The sequence below is a fragment of the Pygocentrus nattereri genome, chromosome 18, assembly GCF_015220715.1.
Source record: "Pygocentrus nattereri isolate fPygNat1 chromosome 18, fPygNat1.pri, whole genome shotgun sequence".
Lineage (NCBI taxonomy): Eukaryota > Metazoa > Chordata > Actinopteri > Characiformes > Serrasalmidae > Pygocentrus > Pygocentrus nattereri.
In genome coordinates, this window is record NC_051228.1 from 25,944,705 (window position 1) to 25,966,606 (window position 21,902).

The 21,902-nt window shown below is 39.9% G+C and overlaps 1 protein-coding gene across 1 annotated transcript in view; it reads left to right on the plus strand.

Moving 5' to 3' along the window:
* cntfr (ciliary neurotrophic factor receptor) overlaps positions 1 to 21,493 on the plus strand; it is a 222,599-nt gene extending 201,106 nt beyond the window's left edge. Inside the window, exons 7-9 of the mRNA XM_017700217.2 lie at positions 10,597 to 10,786; positions 16,369 to 16,492; positions 20,254 to 21,493. Coding sequence (XP_017555706.2) covers positions 10,597 to 10,786; positions 16,369 to 16,492; position 20,254 — 315 coding nt within the window. The 3' untranslated portion in view covers positions 20,255 to 21,493. The remainder of the gene's footprint in view (positions 1 to 10,596; positions 10,787 to 16,368; positions 16,493 to 20,253) is intronic.
* The last annotated feature ends 409 nt before the right edge of the window (positions 21,494 to 21,902 follow it).

The window sequence follows — 21,902 nt, forward strand, 5'->3', positions numbered from 1 at the left end:
CCGTTTGATCTGCTGGCTGATGTGTTCATCTCTGTGGAAAGTGGGTTTTTGCGCTTGGGTTAATTGGGGCTGTGCTGTAGTGGATGTTAAATGAAGACGGTCTGTGCTGTTTAAAAGGCTGCGGTTTTCCTCTCTACCTTTGCACTCCATCAGATAGACAGAAAGAAAGGAAGAGCCATCAGGATTGTCCATCTTTTATCTGTGTGCAGCCACATGCTTGCATTACATTTTGTTTATTTTTTTCTTGAATCTTTTTTTAAATGTGCAAAATGTGTCACAAATTACAACTTTTAAACCTCCCAGCAGTAAAACAGCAGTAAAAACAATAGGAATAAGGAAATTGATGGTGTGCTACACATGCAGCTAGTAAGGACTGAAAAACACTGAAAAACATTACTATTAACATGCTATATTATCACAGACATGAGCGTTTGCATTAAAAACATTGAACATCTGGGTGTCTGCAAACTTTTGATGGGCATTAATGTATGTATGTGTTTGTGTGTGTGTTTGAGGTTTAACATTTACATTTCACCATTTTGGCAGATGCTCTAATTCAGAGTGACATACAAAAGTGTGCAAACAGTAGAAATCAGACATGCAAACAGTTAAGTCTGGCTGACTTCCTTTGTTTGCTTCCAGTTTAACGGTGAGATGTGTCTCATTAGCAAGTGCTTACTTTGCATGATGTCCTCTTAAAATAACAGAAAACACTTAACAAACTCAAACAGCCATTGATAAAGGAGTTCCGGGAAGTGGCGTGGTCATTCCTGTGTGATAATTGCAAAGGTGTTTCCACTTTCCTTTGATATTAATTGTGCAGTGGCCAACTTGGCATCAAAGGGAGGCAAGCAGGATGGACAATTATCCATTAAACCTGTTGGCATGCTGCAGTAAGCCAGTGGATGGGGGCTGAGGGAATTGCTCTCATTAGCTTGAGTGACAGGCCCCGCTTTGCCTGACCACTTTCATCCCATCACTGGAAAGTCAGATGCGAGTGTTGGAAGTGGCACATAATTGCTTTTTATTTCCATGACAACAGACACCCTCTCTTGGCTCGGCCGCCAATCGTATTTACATTCTTCGGTGTGAGGGCGGGGCTGGGAGGGGACTATAGAAAGCTTGACGCTCTCGAACGAGATATTACAATGCCTTTTTTGGGGAATTGAGCCAATTAAATACTGTCATGCATGGCCAGCGTGTCAAAAATTATTTCCCAGGAAGTGAAGGGGGCAGGCTGAGGTTAACTCCATCAGTTGGGTTCTTCAAGAACTGTTAAAGCCTTCTAGTTCCTGCCTGTGTTTGCCCATCCAAGGGTTTTGCAGGGTGCAGTGTGCTTGCCCAGTGAAGGAGATAAAAGCTGAAATATGTCCCACAGAAGCTGCTAACAGTATTTGCCACATAGAGGCTTGTATTGAGCCAGCCCGGATACACGATAGCAAGCAAGGCGCTCAAGAATTTCAGGCCCGGATAAAAGAATTCGGATCCCTCAAAGCCTTGATTTCCATACCAAAAGCCCAGAGTCAGGACAGGGTGTTAGAGTTAAATTGGACAGGATAGTGATGGGAGAGGGGGGTCATTGGCCTTTCCCTTATGTAATCTCCAAAGAATGTAGAACCCCCCCCCCACACACCTCTTTTTTTTTCCATCCCCTCACTGTATGGGCTAAGCCTTTTTTAGCAGCCATCTCAGATATACAGATTAAAATACAGCCTGTGGATAATACACAATGAGATGCTGATCACACAGCCGTGTGCTCCGAGCCCTCTCTTGCACTTTAGAGAAATGGGATGAATTTATAATGGGCCTATTGATGTTGCTGAATGGATGAAGAAGGTGCTCTAGTGTAGTTTTTCGATTCTAACGGGCTTCTCCAAAGCCGAAGGCATTGCACGCAATTGATAGGACTGATTTTATGCTCCAAGAAGAAAACAAAAAAATTAAACATTGTCAAATTGCAGCCAGATTCTTTGGAGCTATTGCACAGGATGTATGTCCAGACAAAACTGGCTGCGGACTGTAAGCGTTCCTTGCTTTTATGCCAACTGTACGGATTTTAGATTTCATAGAGCGATTTCCAGGTTTTTTCCTTTGTAATTTCCCCATTGCACACTGTATGTCCTGATTTCAGAGGAAATTGCATTAACTGAACTCTTAATGAAGGCCTTGGCTGCACAAAATCTAACACTGGACACAAAGTAAACTGGCAGTAGAAGCTATTAAATGAAATCATGCTTCTATTTAGATGCTCTCTTTCTCCGTCTGCCCATTCAGAGTATGAATTATTTATTTATCGAGACACTATTCAGATATTGTGCATATTTTATGAGCTCTCTCAAGCTTAGTGAATGAAAGCAAAGAGGCATAGTGAGCGTCTGATGTTAGTGGGAGAATAGCCTGGGTCCCGGCCATTCAGAACACTGGACAAGGTCCTCCAGGGAAGAGCGTGTGTTTGCTTAGGGATTAGACAGAATTGGTCTTAACACCCTGCCTACATTAGCTGCTCCATTGTGGAGCTCGTCTTAACCATCAGGGCCGCCTGCCTTTTTTTTTTTTTTTTTTGGCTTGTGCATTTTTCTTTTTCTGTTCTGCTCTGCTTCTCTACATTTCGTCAGTGGGCAACATGGCCAGCTTGTTTTTCTTTTCTTTCTCTTCATCCTCATCAACAGAACGCCGCCTTGCAACCTGTTTCCAAACTTTACATGCTGAGCGAAGGGCTTTGAACAGAGCTCTATTTTACGGTATTGTGTGGAATGATTTGGATCATCTTTCCTCCATCTGTCCTTGTTAGCTTTCAGATGCATCTGCTTGCATTTTTGGCAGTGAAGATGTTTCCCTCGATACTTATTCCCAACGAGCCGTCCAAGTCGTCCAGGTTAATGCACATGCTTGGCAAGCCTCTGCTTCGGAATCTGTTTCTTTGTGGTTTTGTGTTGTTTGCTTGTTGTTTGTTTGTTCAGCTCATGGCAGGAGTTGAGCACGGCAACTGTGCCATGATCTGCTGGAATTAGGCAGCCACGTATGCTCTGTGATTTTTGCCAGGATAATGCAGTTGCAGAAAAATTTGTGAATCGTGAACGATTTCTTTGGTTGTGAGCTGTAGAACACTTAATGGGGAGTGCTAACTAGCTGTTGATTTAATGATTGAGTTTTTTGGGATTCTACCAGTACTACTTGAACCATGACATTTGGGATGAGTGGTATTCCACCTTATAGTGTATAGCCTTCTCAGAAGAGTAGAGGCTGTTACTGCAACAAATGGGGGATAAACTTTCTGTTAATAGCATTGATTTCAGAAGAAACACTGGTTGAGCAGGTGTCAACAAACATCTGCTGTCATGAGATGTAATGACAGATTCATGTTACCATTACTGGTAATTTTTTGATGACATGACAACTTGTATCACACATTAATTTTGCTAAGTGTACCCTGGTTAGCCATCATAATATCAAACATTATGACATATGGCATGACAGTTACCAGTAATGGTAACATCCACATACATGACATGTTCATGTCAATGTTTTGTAGCCGGGTTTGCGATTGTTCTTACTGTAGTTGTTCCCACCTCACCCTCTGAGAGATTCCACTCCCACTGGTTCTTATGGTGCATTCAGACTGTCTGTCATGACATCTCACTATACCATGACTACTAACTCCTAACTCTTGGTGTTTGGGTGTTTATTGGCAAGCAGTAAATTTACCACAGCTGATACGTTTATCTGTGTGGGGGGTGGGGGGGGGGGGGGGGGGGTTGTGTTCACATGGTATGTCCTGAATGTGCTGGCTGGTAATAGGCCCCAACTTGTAAACATGGAACTTGCTGGAGTTTACTACCTGTTTTTATGACATTGCCAACCAGTGCAACTTCCTTTAGAAACTCGTAAAATTTTAGTAGGACCATCCGAACTCTTTATTACTCACAATTATTACTCGTCTTGCACCAATATTTTCAGAGGATGTTTGAATTTTTTTTTCCACAGATACAAAAATATCTAAAAGACAGGAACACTGAGGGTCATTCATCAATGGTCTATGAAGCCAGACATAAACAGTTGGCTCACAGCAGCCACTATTGAAATGAACCCTGCAGACACAATGCTTGAGTGTACAGATAAAGCAGTGTGTTTCCTCTCAGAGTGAGATGCATTCCTTTGAAGATTAGGAACTGAATTACAGAGGGCAGCAAAGAAAGAAACTCACTAGATCTGCTGAACAGTGGTTGGTAGGGTCAGAGGGGGTCATGGCTGCCCGGCTATATAATACACTTGCATCTTTCCAAAACTCAAAGTCATTAATAGCCACAAAAGGTATAGCATATGTCCCTGGCACTGTCCACCAGGCAAATGGGTACTGTATACAAGTAGATTTATTCAGGCAACCGGGAAGAACATTGCATGAGGAAAAATGACAACAGGGAACAAAGAAAGCAATGTAGAAACTCTCTTGAGTCTATATGCAAAGGCTAAATAAAAAACAGGTGAGACTAATTAAAAGAAGTCAAAGCTGATTCAGGACAGGGATTGTGTGAGTGTTTCTCAATGTGCAATCTTGAGTGTTCTTGCATACTTATGAATTCGCTTGATATGATCTTCCACTGCCCAAAATATATTCCAGTACGCAAGTATATAATTACCAAGAACACTAAAAAGTGCACTTGAGCTGCCTCAAATACCAAGGATGCAGTGGTTGGTGACTGGCTAACAAGATGTCTTGAATGTTGCATGATTCTTCAGATTGATATAGAATATGTTGTAAGTGTTAATTACTTTGAGTCTGTTAATACTGAGATGAATAACTGATCGTCATATTGATTTATCAATCTACTCAGGCTCTACTAGGAACTTGTATGCAAAGAAGCCGTTAACTGAGGTCCTCTAATGAGCATATTTGCTACATGCCAAGTGCTGAGGATGTATTTTTATTTAGTGAGTGAGAAAGTTTCTCCCAAAAATGTAAAAAAAAAAAAAAAAAATACATAAAGTAACTGTTTTCTGAATAATGCCTTTATTTGGGCTGTATACAGATACTCAATTTCTATATTCTGAACACATATCCCAAATTTTTATGTTCTATGTTTTATGTTTTATGTACCGCTGCATGGGCTATGTCTTACTCAGTCAGTCACCCAGTTGTCTGAAATGATTATCACTGGTGAATTGACTTGAGCCCAGACTGTAGAGCAACAGTCAGTACAACACACCTCAAATTCATAGGTGCTTTTCCATTCTTGCATTCTTGTTAGTTCATTCTTCTCATGAATGCATGTCTGTTCATCACATTCCTGATGTTGAGAAACACCCTATGATATCAGGTGCTCCATGAAAATGAACACTTATCATAGGGAACAGCACTGATAGTGCAGCCAACAGCGTGTGTGAGTCAAGACCACTCACTACATAGAAATGCCTATGTGAGCAGCAGCAGTATTCAGCTAATGTAGCATGTCTTATACATTATTCACAGCACTATCACAAGCACGACTGGGACTGAGCAGCTCTGTAAGTCCGAGTTGTTTTTGCTGCGAGCTTCAATGAGGCATAGTGCCCTCTTATGTTGGCACAGGGTCATGCAGGGCTGTCCCGGCGGGTGTGAGCGCAGCTGGGTTAGAGATGCAACAGATAGGAGGTGGGCTCGCTGTGGAAATCAGCCAACAGTGACTGCCGCGTCTTCCAGTTTGCTGCATGAGTGTCTGACAGCTTGGTTTTGCACATGCACTTGGCCTTGTCTTGACATATATATCATATTTGGTGTTCTAGGGCTGTGGAGTGGAACGCTATTACAAACAGTAGTATCTGTAATACTCGTCAGATCACTTGCATTGTATTACATCACTCTTAAAGGCTTTAGAAAGACACAGCTTATATATAAATGCACGGACTCTCAAAGAACCCTTTCTATTTAATAATGGAAGAACCATTTTTGGTGGGATATAAAACCATATACAACACATTTTCCATTAATCTGCAAAGAACCATTTAATCATGCAAGTGGTTCAAAAATGTCCATGTTTCCTTATAGAGCCATTGTCTAAAGACTAAAGAACCCTAGAAGAACCACCCTTTTTAAGAGTTATGGGCTGATTTTGTGTGGATGTGGTGGAACCTGTTGAGGAAAGTTCAAAGTGCTAAACTGCACTACACTCTTAAAAAGATGGTTATTCAAGGGTTCTTTAGTGCAAAAAGTGTTCAGTATAGTATGATGAACACTCAAAGAACCCTTTGCCTGATTTAAAGGTTCTTTGCATTGTGAAAGGTTTTTTCAGATTGATGGAGAATGAGTTGTAGATGGTTCCTTTTTGAAAAGGGTTTTATACAGCACCCAAAAGGGTTCTTCTATTGTTACAAGCTTTGTGAGGGTCAAAGTGAGCCTAGTCCATAATGATATGACTATATAAATAGTCCTGTCTTTGAAATGAGATGTTTGTTTTCTCTCTCTCTCTCTGTCTCTCTATATATAGATTCTTTAGCAGATTTTTTATGAATTCAGTCTTTTGACCCAGAGGCTCAGAAGTGATCCAAGCTATTCATTAGTTTGTACATGTAACCTGGAGCCTGTGACTCAGATCGTGATGCTCTGACTTCTGTAACACTGAGTAAGGCTGTACAGGCCGTGTCAGAGATTTGTATTTGTGCTGCGCTGGGCAAAAACAGAGTAACGCTGCCACTGTTTACATAATCGTACCCAGTCATTTCCTCCTCGCACATCGATCCTGCCCAGCTATATACCAGCCTCACCGCCATGTCCACATCCTCACAGACTGACCACATGACGTCCTGTAGACTGACAGATGTGACCTTGACTGAGGTTTCCCAGTATTGCTGACCTCAGTACCAACAGTGTGATTATAAATTACTGTCTGAGTATAACATAGGCTAAATAAGTAAACAGAAAAAGAGAGAGAGAGAGAGAAAGAGAGTAAAAGAAAGGTAGGAAGACAGATAAAGTAGGTGATGGAGAGAGAGCAAAAGAAAGAGACAAGGAAGAGAGAGATAGAAAGAGAGAAAAAGAGGGAGAGAAAGAGAGCAAGAGAGAGAGAAAGAGTAAAAACGAGATAGAAAGAGAGAGGGGAAAGAGAGTGGGAGAGAGAGAGTGAGAGTATAGTGTGGTGTTTTTATATGTGTTTGTGTGGGTGGGTGTGTCCATCTCAGGGTTGCCATAGTTTAGCTCCAGTTCCCCCTTAACTTTTTTGCACTCTTGGCACTGAGGGACCTCATAAGGGTCTGGTAATTGGGCGCTGGTTTGTGGCTAAGGCAGGGGAACAGAGCGTGGAGGAGAAACATCCGCTCCAGCTACAGAGTCGCCGGTATGACTCTGGGCTTCTATCAGCCGTCTGCTCTGCTGCAGCTGCCGCACAGTGCCAACTCTCAGCTGGCAAAGTTCACCGCCTGCTTATAGTTTCATAGCGTCCTTGTGAATAAAGGGTTTAAATGTCAAGGGTGGGCAAAAGCACACATTGTGAGTTTGATGACATCATGGCCTTGATGTCATATTTTAGCTGTGAAATGCTGTTACAGATGGACGCTGCGTTGTATTATCACCAATACGGCCCTCAGCGGCCCACGCACTCATGCTCACCCAGGCCGGGAAAGAGTTCTGAACACGGCTTAATCTAAATGAAGAGGATTTGGCCATTGTTCAGTGGGTTTTTGAGGAAGCGCAAGGGAAATGAGCAACAGTCTTTTCCAATTATGAAAGAAAAATGTTCAATTAAAATGTAAATGTGAAGTCTAAACGATACCGTCGCTGGGTTTTGTGGCTGTTTTCCTGTGCGCCCGTGACAGAAAGCCATTCAGAAAATGCTATCACCAATTCACATCAGGAGCACTGCTGCTTTAGCTCTTTTGTTGTTGTGAAGCGCTCAGGTGCCACACAAACGCATGTGTTCCCTCAAAATAAAACAAACACAGGCTCACTCGTGTGGATCATGTGGATCTGGGCAGGTAGAGCAGTCTCCTTGTCTTCTGCCCTTTGGAAGCTGCCCTGGCAGCTGGCTTTGTGGCACCAATTATTTCTGCTGACTGCTTACCTATAGCAGCAGTTTCAGTTGCATTATGTTTGTGTTTCTGTATGTGCAGGAGGGATAGAGGGAGGGAGAGAGAGAAAACGAGTGACCGCATCAGCAATTAATAACAGAGTACATACGCTCAACCCCACAGACAACACCCTGTGTGTGTTTGTTGCACCAGGTGTCATCAACCCAAATATTAAGCACCATTTTGTCAAGTTTCAACATAAATCTAACCACCTTGGGAGCCACAACATTTTATGTCCATTTTATTAAGGTCACTTTTTAACATATTGGCTGTGAATATGTCTCAGCCTGTGCTAATGCACTAGTATAGGCCTAAACTATAATATAAACAGAAAGTAGACTTACTTTGCTCTGCTTCAAGCATGAGTAGTGTGTTGTTGAATGTCTCTCCACGTTCAACTTTTTACCGGGCTGAAGTCGGCTCCTCATTCACCGGCTTCTTGTTTGAATTTTCATGTTCCACCTTAAATGCTGTCTGAGGAGCCAGAATGTAGTTAACTATATAGGTAACTGTTGCACCATTTAAGGTGGAGCATGAAAAATTGAACAGAAAGCTCAAGAACAAAAAACAAGAAACTGACTTAATGACTTGTTTGACGATGTTTGACAGTTGCTTGTATCACTAAACCAGGTGAGGAGCTTACTAATGCAAATATGTCCATTTCTCTCAAAATTATTGATGTACATCTTAAATCTTTCTCTTTGCCTTTGTGTTAGCTACTAGCTAGGCTAGATTTTTGTCTGTGTTGCTATGGTGTCCAGCAGTCTGCGTGCTGACCTTCAGGGTTAAAGGGTGAATTAGCAGTTAAAAGCTACATTAACTCCAGCGTTGTCTTAGAACCAAAAAATCTCATTCTGCTGTGGAGCCACAACAGGACAGTGAAAGGGCCGCATACAGCTCGAGAGCCACATGTTGCCGACCCCTGGTATATAACAGTATTGTACAGTCATATGCTAAAGTTTGAACATCCCAGGGCAAATTATATGTTGTGTTGTCTTTTAAAGTGAAAATAAATTTGGTTTGCAAATATTTGCAAACAATTTCTATTGATTCATTTTTCTAATATGTTAAATTTAGCAAATAAGCTTTAAATATGTATTAAAGGTTATTTAAATATGTATACTGAGGTTATTTTCACTTATCAAAGCAGCAAAACATTTAACCATTGATGCTTAAACTTTTGCATACTACTACATATATAAGTCCAAAAGTTTGAATTCACTTTTGTAGTTCGTAGTTATATGTAGTAGAGATGTATAGTAGAGATGTTACAAACTAGACATTACAATGTAAACCAATGATTTCTTTACAATGTAAAGTATTTTGGGAGCAACTACAAGATAAGACTTTTTAAAATGGTGAATGTTATTAAGTAATAAACTGTAATTATTTATTTATGGTCATTTTCCATCAGGCAATTTTCTAGGAATAGCTTTGATCAGTAGAGAGACTTCCTCACCACCTTCTTAGAAAGGTATGAAACTGTCACTGGGGCAGTACCCATCTTGACACTAAGGTTGGACCCTTGAGGGTACATCTCTTATTTAAGGTGCACAATTGGACCTTAAAACCACTGCTGTACCTTTGAGGGAACATTTACATTGTTTGTATCTTGATGAAGGAAAAATGTTCCTGCACAGAGTCTTTATTTCTAACAGTCCACATTCCTGATATGAGGCATCCTGGATATTAAGTTTAAGTTTATTCTCAACACTGTACAGCTTTCTGTTATATTACACTGTAAAGATATAAGCAACACAACTAACATAATACTCATTAAGTCAGTAGCTGTAATGTGATTACAAGAAATTATGCTGTAGTGTGTTACATTACTTTGTTACGGGGAAAAGTGATCATAATACTGTAACACAAAGCACCCCCAAAACTGACATTAGAGACCATAGCCCATCTGTTGATGCAAAATTTGTGTTAACCATCCTTTTGATCTCCATCAGGCTCTGACCACACAGCTGCTCATGGCTGGCTATTTTTGGGTGATGATAAACGCTTCAGCGCAGTTTCTGCTCCCGCTGTGCTGGATGTTAAACTTTTGCTATGACGCGAACACACATGCGCAGAATGTAATTAAACTTTCCGTCTGGGAATGTCTATTATTCTTCTATTTAATTAATTATTTACAGGATTACCTAGCTCATTCAATTGGATAGGAATTCTGAAGGGCCTCAACCAGCATCAGACTATTCTATTCCATTTGAATTCACTTTGTAGTTCATAGTTACATGGATGGATTCTATTCTGATTGAGCTATCAGTCAGATTATTAATGGATTACTATGCTGCATGAAAATGTGGAATATAGTGGTAGTACAAAGTACAAAGTTTCTAATAAAATGGCCAATGTATTTTTAACAAATATATAACAGACGTTACTGAGGTGCTGTTGTTGTATGCAAATCTACACTCCCTCATTCATGCATCTGTTATTCAGGTGGTCAGTCGTCCAACTCACTTCCAATTTCGTAATGAACACTATCTCACCATTACACATTGCCTAGTCCGCAAACTGAGCCCTAATTAGCTCTATCCTCTTGACTGACAGGTGGAGCTTTCGGACAGCACCTCCCACACCATCACAGATGCTTATGTGGGGAAAGAGTACATCATCCAACTGGCTGCCAAGGACATGGAGGTCGGCACGTGGAGCGACTGGAGCGTGGCTGTGCACGCCACCCCCTGGACAGAGGAGCCCAAGCCCATCACTTCCACCACTGAGGCAGACGTGCCAATAGGTAATGATCCCAATAATGATTACTTCTATAGTCCATGAATCTACCAGCTTTTATTTTATTAATCAATGCTTTCCGCTCCCTTATATTGCACAGTTCACAGCTCATCAACTTTTTTCCATAATCAATGTCGTCAACAACTCGACTTTGTTGACGAATCATTGGAGCCATATACATAAGTGGCCCTCCCTGTCGCTACCCTCCACCATCATGGGTCCTCAGACAGCCCCTAACTATCCAAGCCCATTTTTCACCTTCATCAAAGAATGATAAACACTTGCGCTGAAGAGGATGAAAGGAGTTGCATTGCAAAGTCAGACTGCCTCCTGCTGGACAGCAGGGTCAATACACGTCAAAGGTTGATGTATGATGAGACTGATGGTGCTCGGGTGGGAGTGAACAATAAATACAGTGGTTGTTCAAGGGTTCTTTAGTAAAGAGAATGTTTCTAAATAGAACCATGAACACTCAAAAAAGTCTTTGCACAAGTACGTGTTACACACACACACACACACACACACACACACACACACACACACACACACAAACACACACACACACACACACACACACACACACACACACACATATATATATATATATATATATATACGATGCAAGCTTGTTACAATAGAAGAATCCTTTTTGGTGCTATGTATATATAGAACCAACTATACCACATTCCCCATCAAGCTGAAGAATGCTTTATGAAGCAAAGTACTCTTTTAATTATGCAAAAGGTTCTTTGAATGTTCAAAGTTCTATTTGGAATGATTTTCTTTATGAACCCTCAAAGAACCATATTTTTTTAATAGTGTAGTGCAGTTCAGCACTTTTATCTTTGGTTATCTCAACAGGTTCTGCCACATCCACACAAAATCAGCCCACGCTCTTAAAAAAGATGGTTCTACAAGTGTTCTTTAGTAAAGTCAATGGTGCCATATAATGATGTTCACAGTTTTATTTAGAACAATCTTCTTTACTAAAGAACAATAGAAGAACCATCTTTTTAAAGAGTGTATGTGCAGATCTGGAGCATAAACACCGCACTACCAGAAACAGATTGTCCATATTCTCCTCTGAGTTGCATTTTTAATGCCATTAAAATTTTCATGAACACATTTCATGGTGTATCCCTCTATGGTGTGCTAGAAATAAAGAAAAAAGGAGAATTATAAACTTAGCAAGAGAATCATTTAGTCTGTCTTTATGCCATTTAAAATGGTCAGAAATCATTGATAAATGTTATCGGTGCTTAGTTAACTAAGAGTTACTTTTTTGCTTTGCTATATAACTGTAAATACATAATGACATATTAATTACGTATTAATTATAAATTAATTACCTGGGTTAGCTGCACAATATTTTCATGTACATTTGATTTACATTCTAAATCAACCAGTTTGAACGTGTACTTCTAACCTCTTTGTATCAATGTCAAGGAATAAGAAAAAGGTCAAGGATGTTTTTTATTTGCTGCAAAACAAGACAACACAATGCATTTTCTTCAATTTCAACCCGTAATTAAATATGGGTAAAACTTTACTGAAGGACAGTGTTCATAAGGCTACATGACACTTATATAAGCTCATCATGATGGTTGACAGTTGACATAAACCTGACATGAACATTTATAAAAGCGTATTTCTATAGTCACTCTTTGTCATAAAGGCTTATTTTGTTGACTCTGATGTCAACTTGAGTTGTTTTTGGCAAGAAATCATAGAAATCACCAGCCTGACTTGACAAGTTCCATTATATTATCAGCATTATGTCACTGTGACATTCACAGAGCTAAAAAGTCTGAAGTCATTTCACCCAAGAAAGTGTCAGAGTGTCAGAAAAATCAATCTCACTTGAAATAGATGTTACATCAACATGGCAAATGCAACCTTTTAGACAAATGATGCCCATCAGAATAAGTGTTTAGAGGTGCTTATCATGGCTGATGGAACAAAACACTGGATCTGCAAATTGGCAACATAACAGGAGAAGGAAAAACATTTTACTTGTGATGGAAGTTAATAGAGAAAGTGTTTTAAAGCAATAATGGGCCATTTTTGTTGAATCTTGAATAACATCTTGAAGCACAATGCAAAAAGTTATTGGAGTGAAGCTCCATGGACCAACCAGCTCCCCACCATCCATATAGCACCCATGAACTTCCCACTGATCAAGGAAAATAAATAACTCAGATAAACACAAAGTAATACAAAACAAACTAGTACAGTGCACCAATAGAATCTAATACCAGCTGTAGTAATACAGAAATCAAGCTAGAGTTAAAGCAGTTCTTCAAAATAACTCACCAGTTCTCTGAGCTGCACTTCCCAAAGCATACAGTCCCCCATCTAGAGCATTGGACCCGTAAAGTTGAAAGTTCAATGTTAATAATGTCCACAAAGGTCCGGTCCCACCAGCACAGAGAGTGTGGAGGTAGCTAGCGTGAACCTACATTTTTTTTTAGCCAACCAGATTGACTTTTCAGCACATTCAGAGTCATCATTTAGAAGCACAGTTTGGGCTGTCTTGAGAATAGTTTTACTGAAAATATCTGATAATGTAAAAGAAACATGCTGTGGTCTCTGAAAGGAGTTTAAGTATCTGTGAATAAAGTATCAGTGAAGAAGCTGGTGGTTGGGGTTTTAGAGGCTGATGTGATGTTTTTCCACATAGTTTGCCAATCGATCTGATCCTGAGCACTTTTTAGCTCTATTTCCCCAGACAGTTTGTAGACCTAAGGGGTTTTATATAGTACATATTGCAGTAATGTAAATCTTGGATACAGATCTTGTAGTTTCTATGCTAGCAGAAAATAATTTATGCAATGGGTGTAAAGTGTAACCTCAAAGAGCACCATATGCCCTCATGGTGAAGCAAAGGTGAAGATAGAGGAAAAATAAAAAGCCTGGTCTACTGTAAAATCAATGTAAGTCTTGGAATGTCCTCAATCATTAAGCATATTGTCCAAAACATGTCTTCCATGTAGTTGCCATTGTGGGAAGGAGAAAGGCTTGTTGACAGTAAATCATGAAGGGCTCATGTAAAGATCACGTAACGCCTCTGCACAATGCCATGTTACCACATTTCTTTGTCTTCTTGCAAACACAAATGAAAGTTTTGCACTTTCCATCTTGTTTTAATGAGCTACTCATGACAAATGCTTCATAATAAATTACGGTAGCAGTTTATTTGGAGTCGAGGGCTTTGTAGATGATTAATAAACTCTTAACAGGTTATCTGTAACACAGCAACAACATAACACTGAAGTAGCAGTAGTGCAGCATCTGAATACACTGACGTAAATGTCCTGTAGATGTTCTGTTGATACATTACCTACATTAAGTAGATGTGTTGTTAATATGTTGCTAACATTATGCAAAACCTAATCTTATGCAACCTTTCCCAAAACACCAACCCTGACTCTTATCCTAACCTTAACCTCAACCCAAAACCTAATTCTAACCCTAACCTTAACCTTAACCTTAACCCAAACCCTAATCCTAACCCTCATGTGTTTTTTACATGTCACTGAGAGTCTGTTAAAAGTTTGTTTCATTTAAAAAGGACCACTCAGAATAAAGTGTCACCCAAATTACACTAAGCTTTTGTTATCGCCAGGAATAGCTACAATTTCTAATTATATTAAATGTGCATCACATACTGTACTGTAATCTCTCTGTGTTGAACAGATAGCTCTGTTTTGAGCTATTTATATCTTTATCTATGTATATGTGGAATAGACACTCGCATACTAGAACCATGCATTATACACTCTTACAAAAAAAGGCTACGACACTGTCACTGGGGCAGTACCCTTTGTGTCACTGTGGTGGTACCCTCAGGGGTACATCCCAGTACCTTCAGTCAGGGAACATAACTGTACCATAATCACACACCCCATCTCGTCTCCAGGCTTTTTATTTTATTGCTCTGTTTTAAAACATTAGTTTATAAAAAGATGCAAATGTCTACTTTTCCACTAGGAAAAACTTATTTAAGGTACACAACTGGACCTTAAAACCACTGTTGCACCTTTGAAGGTACACTTACATTGTTTGTACCTTGATGAACGAATCATGTACCTGCATAGTACCTTTATTTCTAACAGTATATAGAGCTTCTGAAAGTGGGGCCCTTCACTGCCATAATCTTTAAGGTTCTGTTAAGGTAAACAGTCATCTGATCCATGAACTGCTGTCTGTTTAAGTACTTGATTTGAATGATTAGTCCTGTGGACTATAGGTCTGTTAAGAACATGTACAGTGTGAAGACATGCAGTGCATGTATTTTTAGACAGTTTACTTGTTTAGAATATTTGTACTGGGAAATTAATTGTAATAATGGATCTGGATATGCTCAAATCTGGGTCCCAAATCTCCACTCCAGTGTCCTTCTCCAGCAGACAGGAGAATTCTATAAGACTTGAAAGCCTCGGTGACTCCGCTACACACATTTTATAAATAGCATTGACAACTTGATGACTGTTATTAGAAGTAATATCTGGTGGCTACTACCCAGCTCATTTTGATCCACTAGACAGTATTGGATTTCTCCCCCCCCCCTCCGAGCAGACGGCGTATTTAATTCAAGCTATACTTGGAGAGAACATGGGAGAGAATCAGAAAGTCAGCAGAACGCTGAGGTTTTCGCTTGCTGCTGGTTTGCTAAGATCCCTGGACAAAATCCTCCCTCTCTAAGCACCACAGCTGTTCTCTCCTGGGCTTCGTGTGCATTCTGCCTCTCGCAGTGCAATGCTGTTTGTGTTTGTGCACATTTTAATTTGGTTAATGAAGAACTTGACTTTGCTGCAGTGTGCGGGAGGGCCTTCCATTTGATCAGAGGAAATGTTACCCCCCCCCCCAGTCATTTCACACATCGCCACCCTGCACAAATAACACAATAAACAAGTGACATTAATTGAAAGAATAACTAATCCCTGCTTGCACCTGAAATGATCAATCTGTGTTGCAGCCATGCAACGTAAACAAGCTTAGCAACATCAGTAGAGCAGTCTTCATTCTGCTGGCATTTGAAAATGCATCTTTTAAAATTGCTGTTGCTTTTTGGCTTGGCTTTATTTTCATTAGACTCTCGTGTGAATCCATAATCAACAAAGTTTCCATGCGTCTTCATTCTCACTGCTCGTATTCGAGATGGATGACAGTCAGAAAGGACTGTGTTCGCCAGTGATAGTGAATTATCCTGATATAGCAGTTTAGTACCCTGGTCACATGCAAGAAAGGACTGTTGAAATAACCTCCATGAATATTTTCCATTTTGTTTTTATTGTTATTTTCATAATGCCGCTGTGTATTATCTCCCAGCTGGAAAGTTGATGCGATGTGGCGTAACAAATTTTGTGCTTTCTGTTTTTCGTTTTGCTTGTTTTCAGGACCGACCACCGTTTTATTGACTTCAATTATCTGCGTGGAGTCTGTTTATTTTTCTCCTTAATTGCATACTTGCATTTAATACACGCTAATTAGCTGTGGAGCTGACACTATTAGGACTGAACTCCAAACTCTGTTTGCGCAAGTGTAATGAAAATATTAATCTTTTCAAAAATATTTTCTTTTCAACAGAGACTACCCCCTCTTCTGCCCCGCCCTCAGCCAAGCCAAGGGTTGGCGTTGCCAGAGGTGGTTGCTCCTCCCTCCTCTGCTCGTCCCATATCCTCCTGGTGTGCATCCTGCTGTCCATCATGTGGTACGTAACAAGTCCTACTTCAGCACTCCATTACCTAGGTCAGCCCAGTCCTTGGGGATAAGAGGAAGGTCTACAGTTTTGCATCAGCTTCCAACATCTGAACTGACCTATTAAGAGTGGAATATCTGCTAGAAATGTACAGCAAAAATATGGATCTCTGAGTCAGTCACCAAGGACTGAGCAGGGAACCAATGACCTACAGACCTTGTACCATAAGGGTCCTTAATTCTAGACTCAGGATGGCCAGCACAGTTTCATGATTTTCTTGGTCAAACATGCCTAACAAACTTGAATAATAAGAATACTTGAATATAAAAATAAATTCCTGAGCTGAGAAGGTTTAAGCAGAGAAATCTCCAAACTGAGCTGGACCAGAATTAATCACCCTTGATGTACCCAGAGTGCCAGTAAGGTAGATTTGTCTCTCAACTGAAAACACTGCCAAATTCATAAAGAGAAGGAATCAGAGACTAAGACTTCCCCTGACTAGATACTTTTTACAAGTCCTCATTAGCATTTTACAAGTCACAGAGTCCAAGATTCACTAGGGAGAGGTCTAACTCACAAACTTTAAGACCAGCAAACCTGATCGATCCCCAATAACAGCTGGCCGACAGGGCAAACCAAGTAACGAGCAGAAGATTCATTATGTGGGCAGCATGCCTGATCCCCTGGAAACTCGGCACAGTGGCATAATGAACCAAACGCTAATTAAGGCTAGCTCATGTGGAGTGTGCAGGTCTGCCGAAGGAAGCAAACGTGGCAGCACACGCGCAGCTAGCATGCACCCACGAGCTTGGTTGAATAGGATGATCCTTAGCTCAGAAACGTGGACAGCTAGCATACACCGCTAGCTTGATTGACTGGAATGGCCCTTAGCTCTCTTTAGGCTCAGAGCCAGTACACAGTGTCTTCCCTCTGGAGAGACCACATACATGCAGAGACACCTCAGTCTCACAATTTCTTACTGAGCTGCAAGAGGGAAATTTAATTGGCCGATGAGTAATGGTCTGAGGGTAGGCCTGAGTTCGCATCACAGGCTCCTGCTCCCCATTGCTAGAAAGCAGGAGCCGGTCAGATAGAATTTTGATCAGGATCTATTAGTTCCCGTCTCATAGTGTGCTAAGGTAACTCCTGCTGCGTTTGCTGCATTACCGCCTTTGTGGAAGTGTTGGACTGTGATAGCAGTGTTAGTATATGGGTCATCAAAGGCTGTAGGGTCAAACCTTGTCTTTGTCTAAGATTTAAGGTATTCCTACTGAGAACTGACAGGCCTTCTGACCCTTGACATGTACCAGCTTAAGGGGGACTTTCTGCATAATAAAAATTCTTCACCATTATCAGCATTATATATGATAACTGAAAATACACATGTGGCTTCACTAGTCAGTGTGCATAGATATCAGGACCTCTGGTTCCTATCACTTCCACAGTAATCTGAATTCTGAAATCTGAGCTGATGAGCTTCTATAGAATTAAGCATTTCACATCAAACCACTCTGAATGCCTTCATTTCCATCTCAATCGTTGAATCATGAATAAATAGTGTTAGTGTTCATTCTATAAAATACCTTGTCCAAATTGGACCTTTAACAGAGTTAAGCGTGCTATATGTTTACTTTTCACACTTTGCCAACTGCCTGAATAAAATGTCAATGTACAACTCATTTCATTCAGTTCATGTTAAGGTTAGAAGGACAGGATTTAATCCCTGAGTTGTTGCCTTGTTTATACTTTCCACAACTCACTCTCTGTAGAAATGTTGAGAGACTGACTTGTTGTGTACACCAAGTAAATCCTGCCTCACCACTTCTTAGTGAAAGTTTGATTTTTAAGAAGAAAACTATGCATTTGGAGCTGGTTCCCTTCCCTAGATGACAAGGCTGATTCCACATCCTTGGTCTATTGCTAAGCTATTGTGAAACTCAAACGATGTAATATAGCACATGGTTCATGTTAAGGTTAGATAGAGAGGATTCTATTTGTTGACTTTATTACAATCTACACAGGTCTTGGATTTACTGAGTTCCACAAGTTCCCACTGGAAATATTCAGGGGCAGGCTGACTGGTTGTGCCCACCACATGGATCCTGTTTTATCTGCTTGATTCACTAGCAGAAAAATCCAATGTACCTGGAGCTTGTTTCACTTCTCTAGACAGCAAAGCTTATTCGATAGCATTGGTCTATTGTAAAGTTAGCTCTGATTTCAGGTGGCAATTATTGGAAACATCTTGAAGTCAAAGCTAGCTTTACACATGACTTAAAGGCTAGTTTTACAATCTTAGCACCAACTAAATGCATATTTTAAGAGAAGGATTTTTGGGGAGATCATTAAATTAAACCTGCACGCTTAAATGATGGTTCTTTAGTAAAGAAAATGGTTCTAAATAGAACCCTCAAAGAACCCTTTGCATGATTAAGTTCTTCCGATTGATGGAAAGATGGTTCTATGTACAAACCTTTTGAAAAAGGTTCTGTATAGCAACAAAAAGGGTCCTTTTATTGTTACACTCTTGACATCGAAACAATAGAAGAACCCTTTTTGGTGCTACATAGAACCCTTTTAAAAGCTTCTATATAGAACCATCTATAGCACAATTTGAAGAAACCTTCATGATGCAAAAGATTCTTTTAGTGTTCATGGCTCTACATAGAGCCATTTTCTTTCTAGTAAAAGAACCCTTGAAGAACCATCATTTTTTTTATTATGAAATCCAAAGGTGAACCAAAAAATATAACCACTGCTACATGTATCATAAACCTGCCTGCTCGCCTCCTACAGTGGTACCACAATAGTACATAGAAAGTGAAATGATGAGTTTCAAAGATTAGGAAAACCCCCTTCTTATGACGCGTCTTGAAGGTGGAGGAACTACAAGTGCTTTGGGGTGGATGCATGAGAGCAGGTTGTTTTTTTCCTGCTAGCTGGCTAATCCTGGGGCCAGATACTAGTATTTCTTTATCGCTGAGGAAGGGACACCCAACGGTGCTGTGACATTTTGATGTAATGCTGGGTATTGTACTAATGGATGAAAATGCAAAAGGTTTACAAAATGAATTATGTGAACTTGATGATGCTCAGGGATGCAATGATGCTCTAGAGAATATAACTAAATAATTAAATGTTAATTTTAGGCAAAAATGCCCCTTTAAAAGTGGTTACAATTAAACACATAATTGCATAAAAAGTTCCAGAGCAACAAATCACTGCTGTCATATCGAAACCTTATATCTCCAAAATGGGAACTTTACAGGAGATGGAAAAAATACTTTATTTTTACTGTAAGTCAATGGAACATTTTGTAATTTTGTCTCGTTTCCTTTGGTTTATTCATCATGAAATTTACCCACAGTGTAAAAAGAGCAACAGACATTTTCAAATTATGCCAAAAACTGAAAAATGATAAAAATGCAGATACAAGGTTTTGTTCTGACAGCAGCGAAATGTTGGGTAGGTACTTCACAGATTAGCAGAAAAAGAGCAGCGACAAATGCACAAGCAAAAGGTGACTAGGCACAGCACAGTTTGAGGTGCAGAGTCGATCCAGACAGATATTTTGCAGTCTTGCCATTTTAAAGCAGTTTTATAAAATATGAAACATGCTTGTCAAACTTTGTCTGACACACTGACTTGTTCTAAAAGAGACGAGAGCCTTAACGCTGCTAATGAAGCCTCAGACTGAGCTGCACTCTCATAAATGATGTCTGGCTCCTAATTCCAGCACTGCCTGAAGTCTCCTCTTGCTTTCTCTTTTGCAGATGTTTATGATTCATTCCTGTGGAAAAGTCTTCTAGTTCTATTTTGCACATGTTAATGGATATCGTGCATTGATAATTTAATTCAAGTTTTTTTCTCACAAAAAGAAAAAAAAGAGGAAGAATAAACGATGACATTTTGCAAAAGGAAGAAAAGTTTGGGGGGGAAAAAAAAAAGAAGAATTAAAGCGCATCAACATCTGGGGCAGCGTGGCTGAAGGTGGAGTGAGCACAGGCACGGGACAGTGAACCCCAGGGAAGCAAAAGATATGGGGACAAAACTCAAAACAAGCATCTGTCTCACAGCAGCACAACACCCACACCAAGCATCCGTCCTTCTTCCCCCCGTCGGAATTTTTTAATGAATAAATCGGAACTTTTTTCTTTTTTTTTGGATGTTTCTCACAAACACATGCTCTGGAGACGGTCATACGAGCGTGTCATTAATTTCAGCAACATACAGCTAACTCATCATGCCAAAGACTTGGAGAATACTCTTTCTTCTCACCATCCCTCGCTTCCCTCAGCCTGTTGTCTGTGCACGGCAACTGGAAGCTGCAAGTGTGAAATCTCCATCCAGCAAACAGGAGCTTCATAGACTGAGGACTAACAAACTTAGAATGAAGGTCATCTTTTGAATTATGGGCTTTTCCCCCCATCATTTATCTTTCTTCTTATTCTTTCTCCTAATTGATCCTTGATATCGAAAGGCAAAAAGACATATACAGACACCTACATACATATAAATGGAGGGTTTTGCTCCACGATAATGTACTGGACTGCCTTTTTAAATGGGAAAACAAGCGGAAACCATGAATTGTATTTGACCGTTTCTTGCGCCTAAGTTCGAAGTTCTATCTAGAACCACTTTTCTCATTCTCCATATCCTTTTGCCTTTCAGCACCTGCTTTATTTTTCTGTTTATCAGACTTTAATAGCCAATGTTACAGCAATTTTGCTTTATTCAAGGAATATTGTGATTTTACGCTTTTTTGTTTATTTGTTTATTAAACCGTATCCATATAGCATCTTAGTTTCTTTTTTCTCAAACGTTCACAATTGCTTAATTCTCCACGATCATATTTTGTAAACTACGATATGTATCTTTAACATGGAAAAAAAATACTTTATTATTTAATAATGTATGTATTAGCTTTAGATTCTTGTAACCTGTATCTGGGTTCTTTTTATAGATGTATATAAAACGAGAGGTTGTTCATTAAATGTGACCATTTCACAATGAGCTGACTCCGCCCTTCATTTGCTGATGTCTGTGTGTGTCATGTGTGTTGGGGTGATCAGTATTGCAGACCTCGCAAGGCCAGACCTGTGTTCTGATCCCTTTTTGTCTTTTTCTTCTATTTCATCTTTTTCTTCTTCTACAAATGCAAATACAGCGTGAACTGTTTACACTGCAGACTTTTCAGTTTTTCAGTTTTCACCTTCAGCACTCCTTAGTTTCTTCTTTTTCTGTTTTCTTCTGTTTTACACTCAGCACATTTACATTTTTCTTTTCTCCTCTCTCTTTTATACTTTGGGCGCTTTTATTTTTTCTCCTCTCTTCTTTTTTTTCAAACCTCACTCCTTCGTGTCTTCTTTCTTTTCTCCTCTTTTTTATTTTTTACATTCAGCAAATCTTTTCTTTATTCACC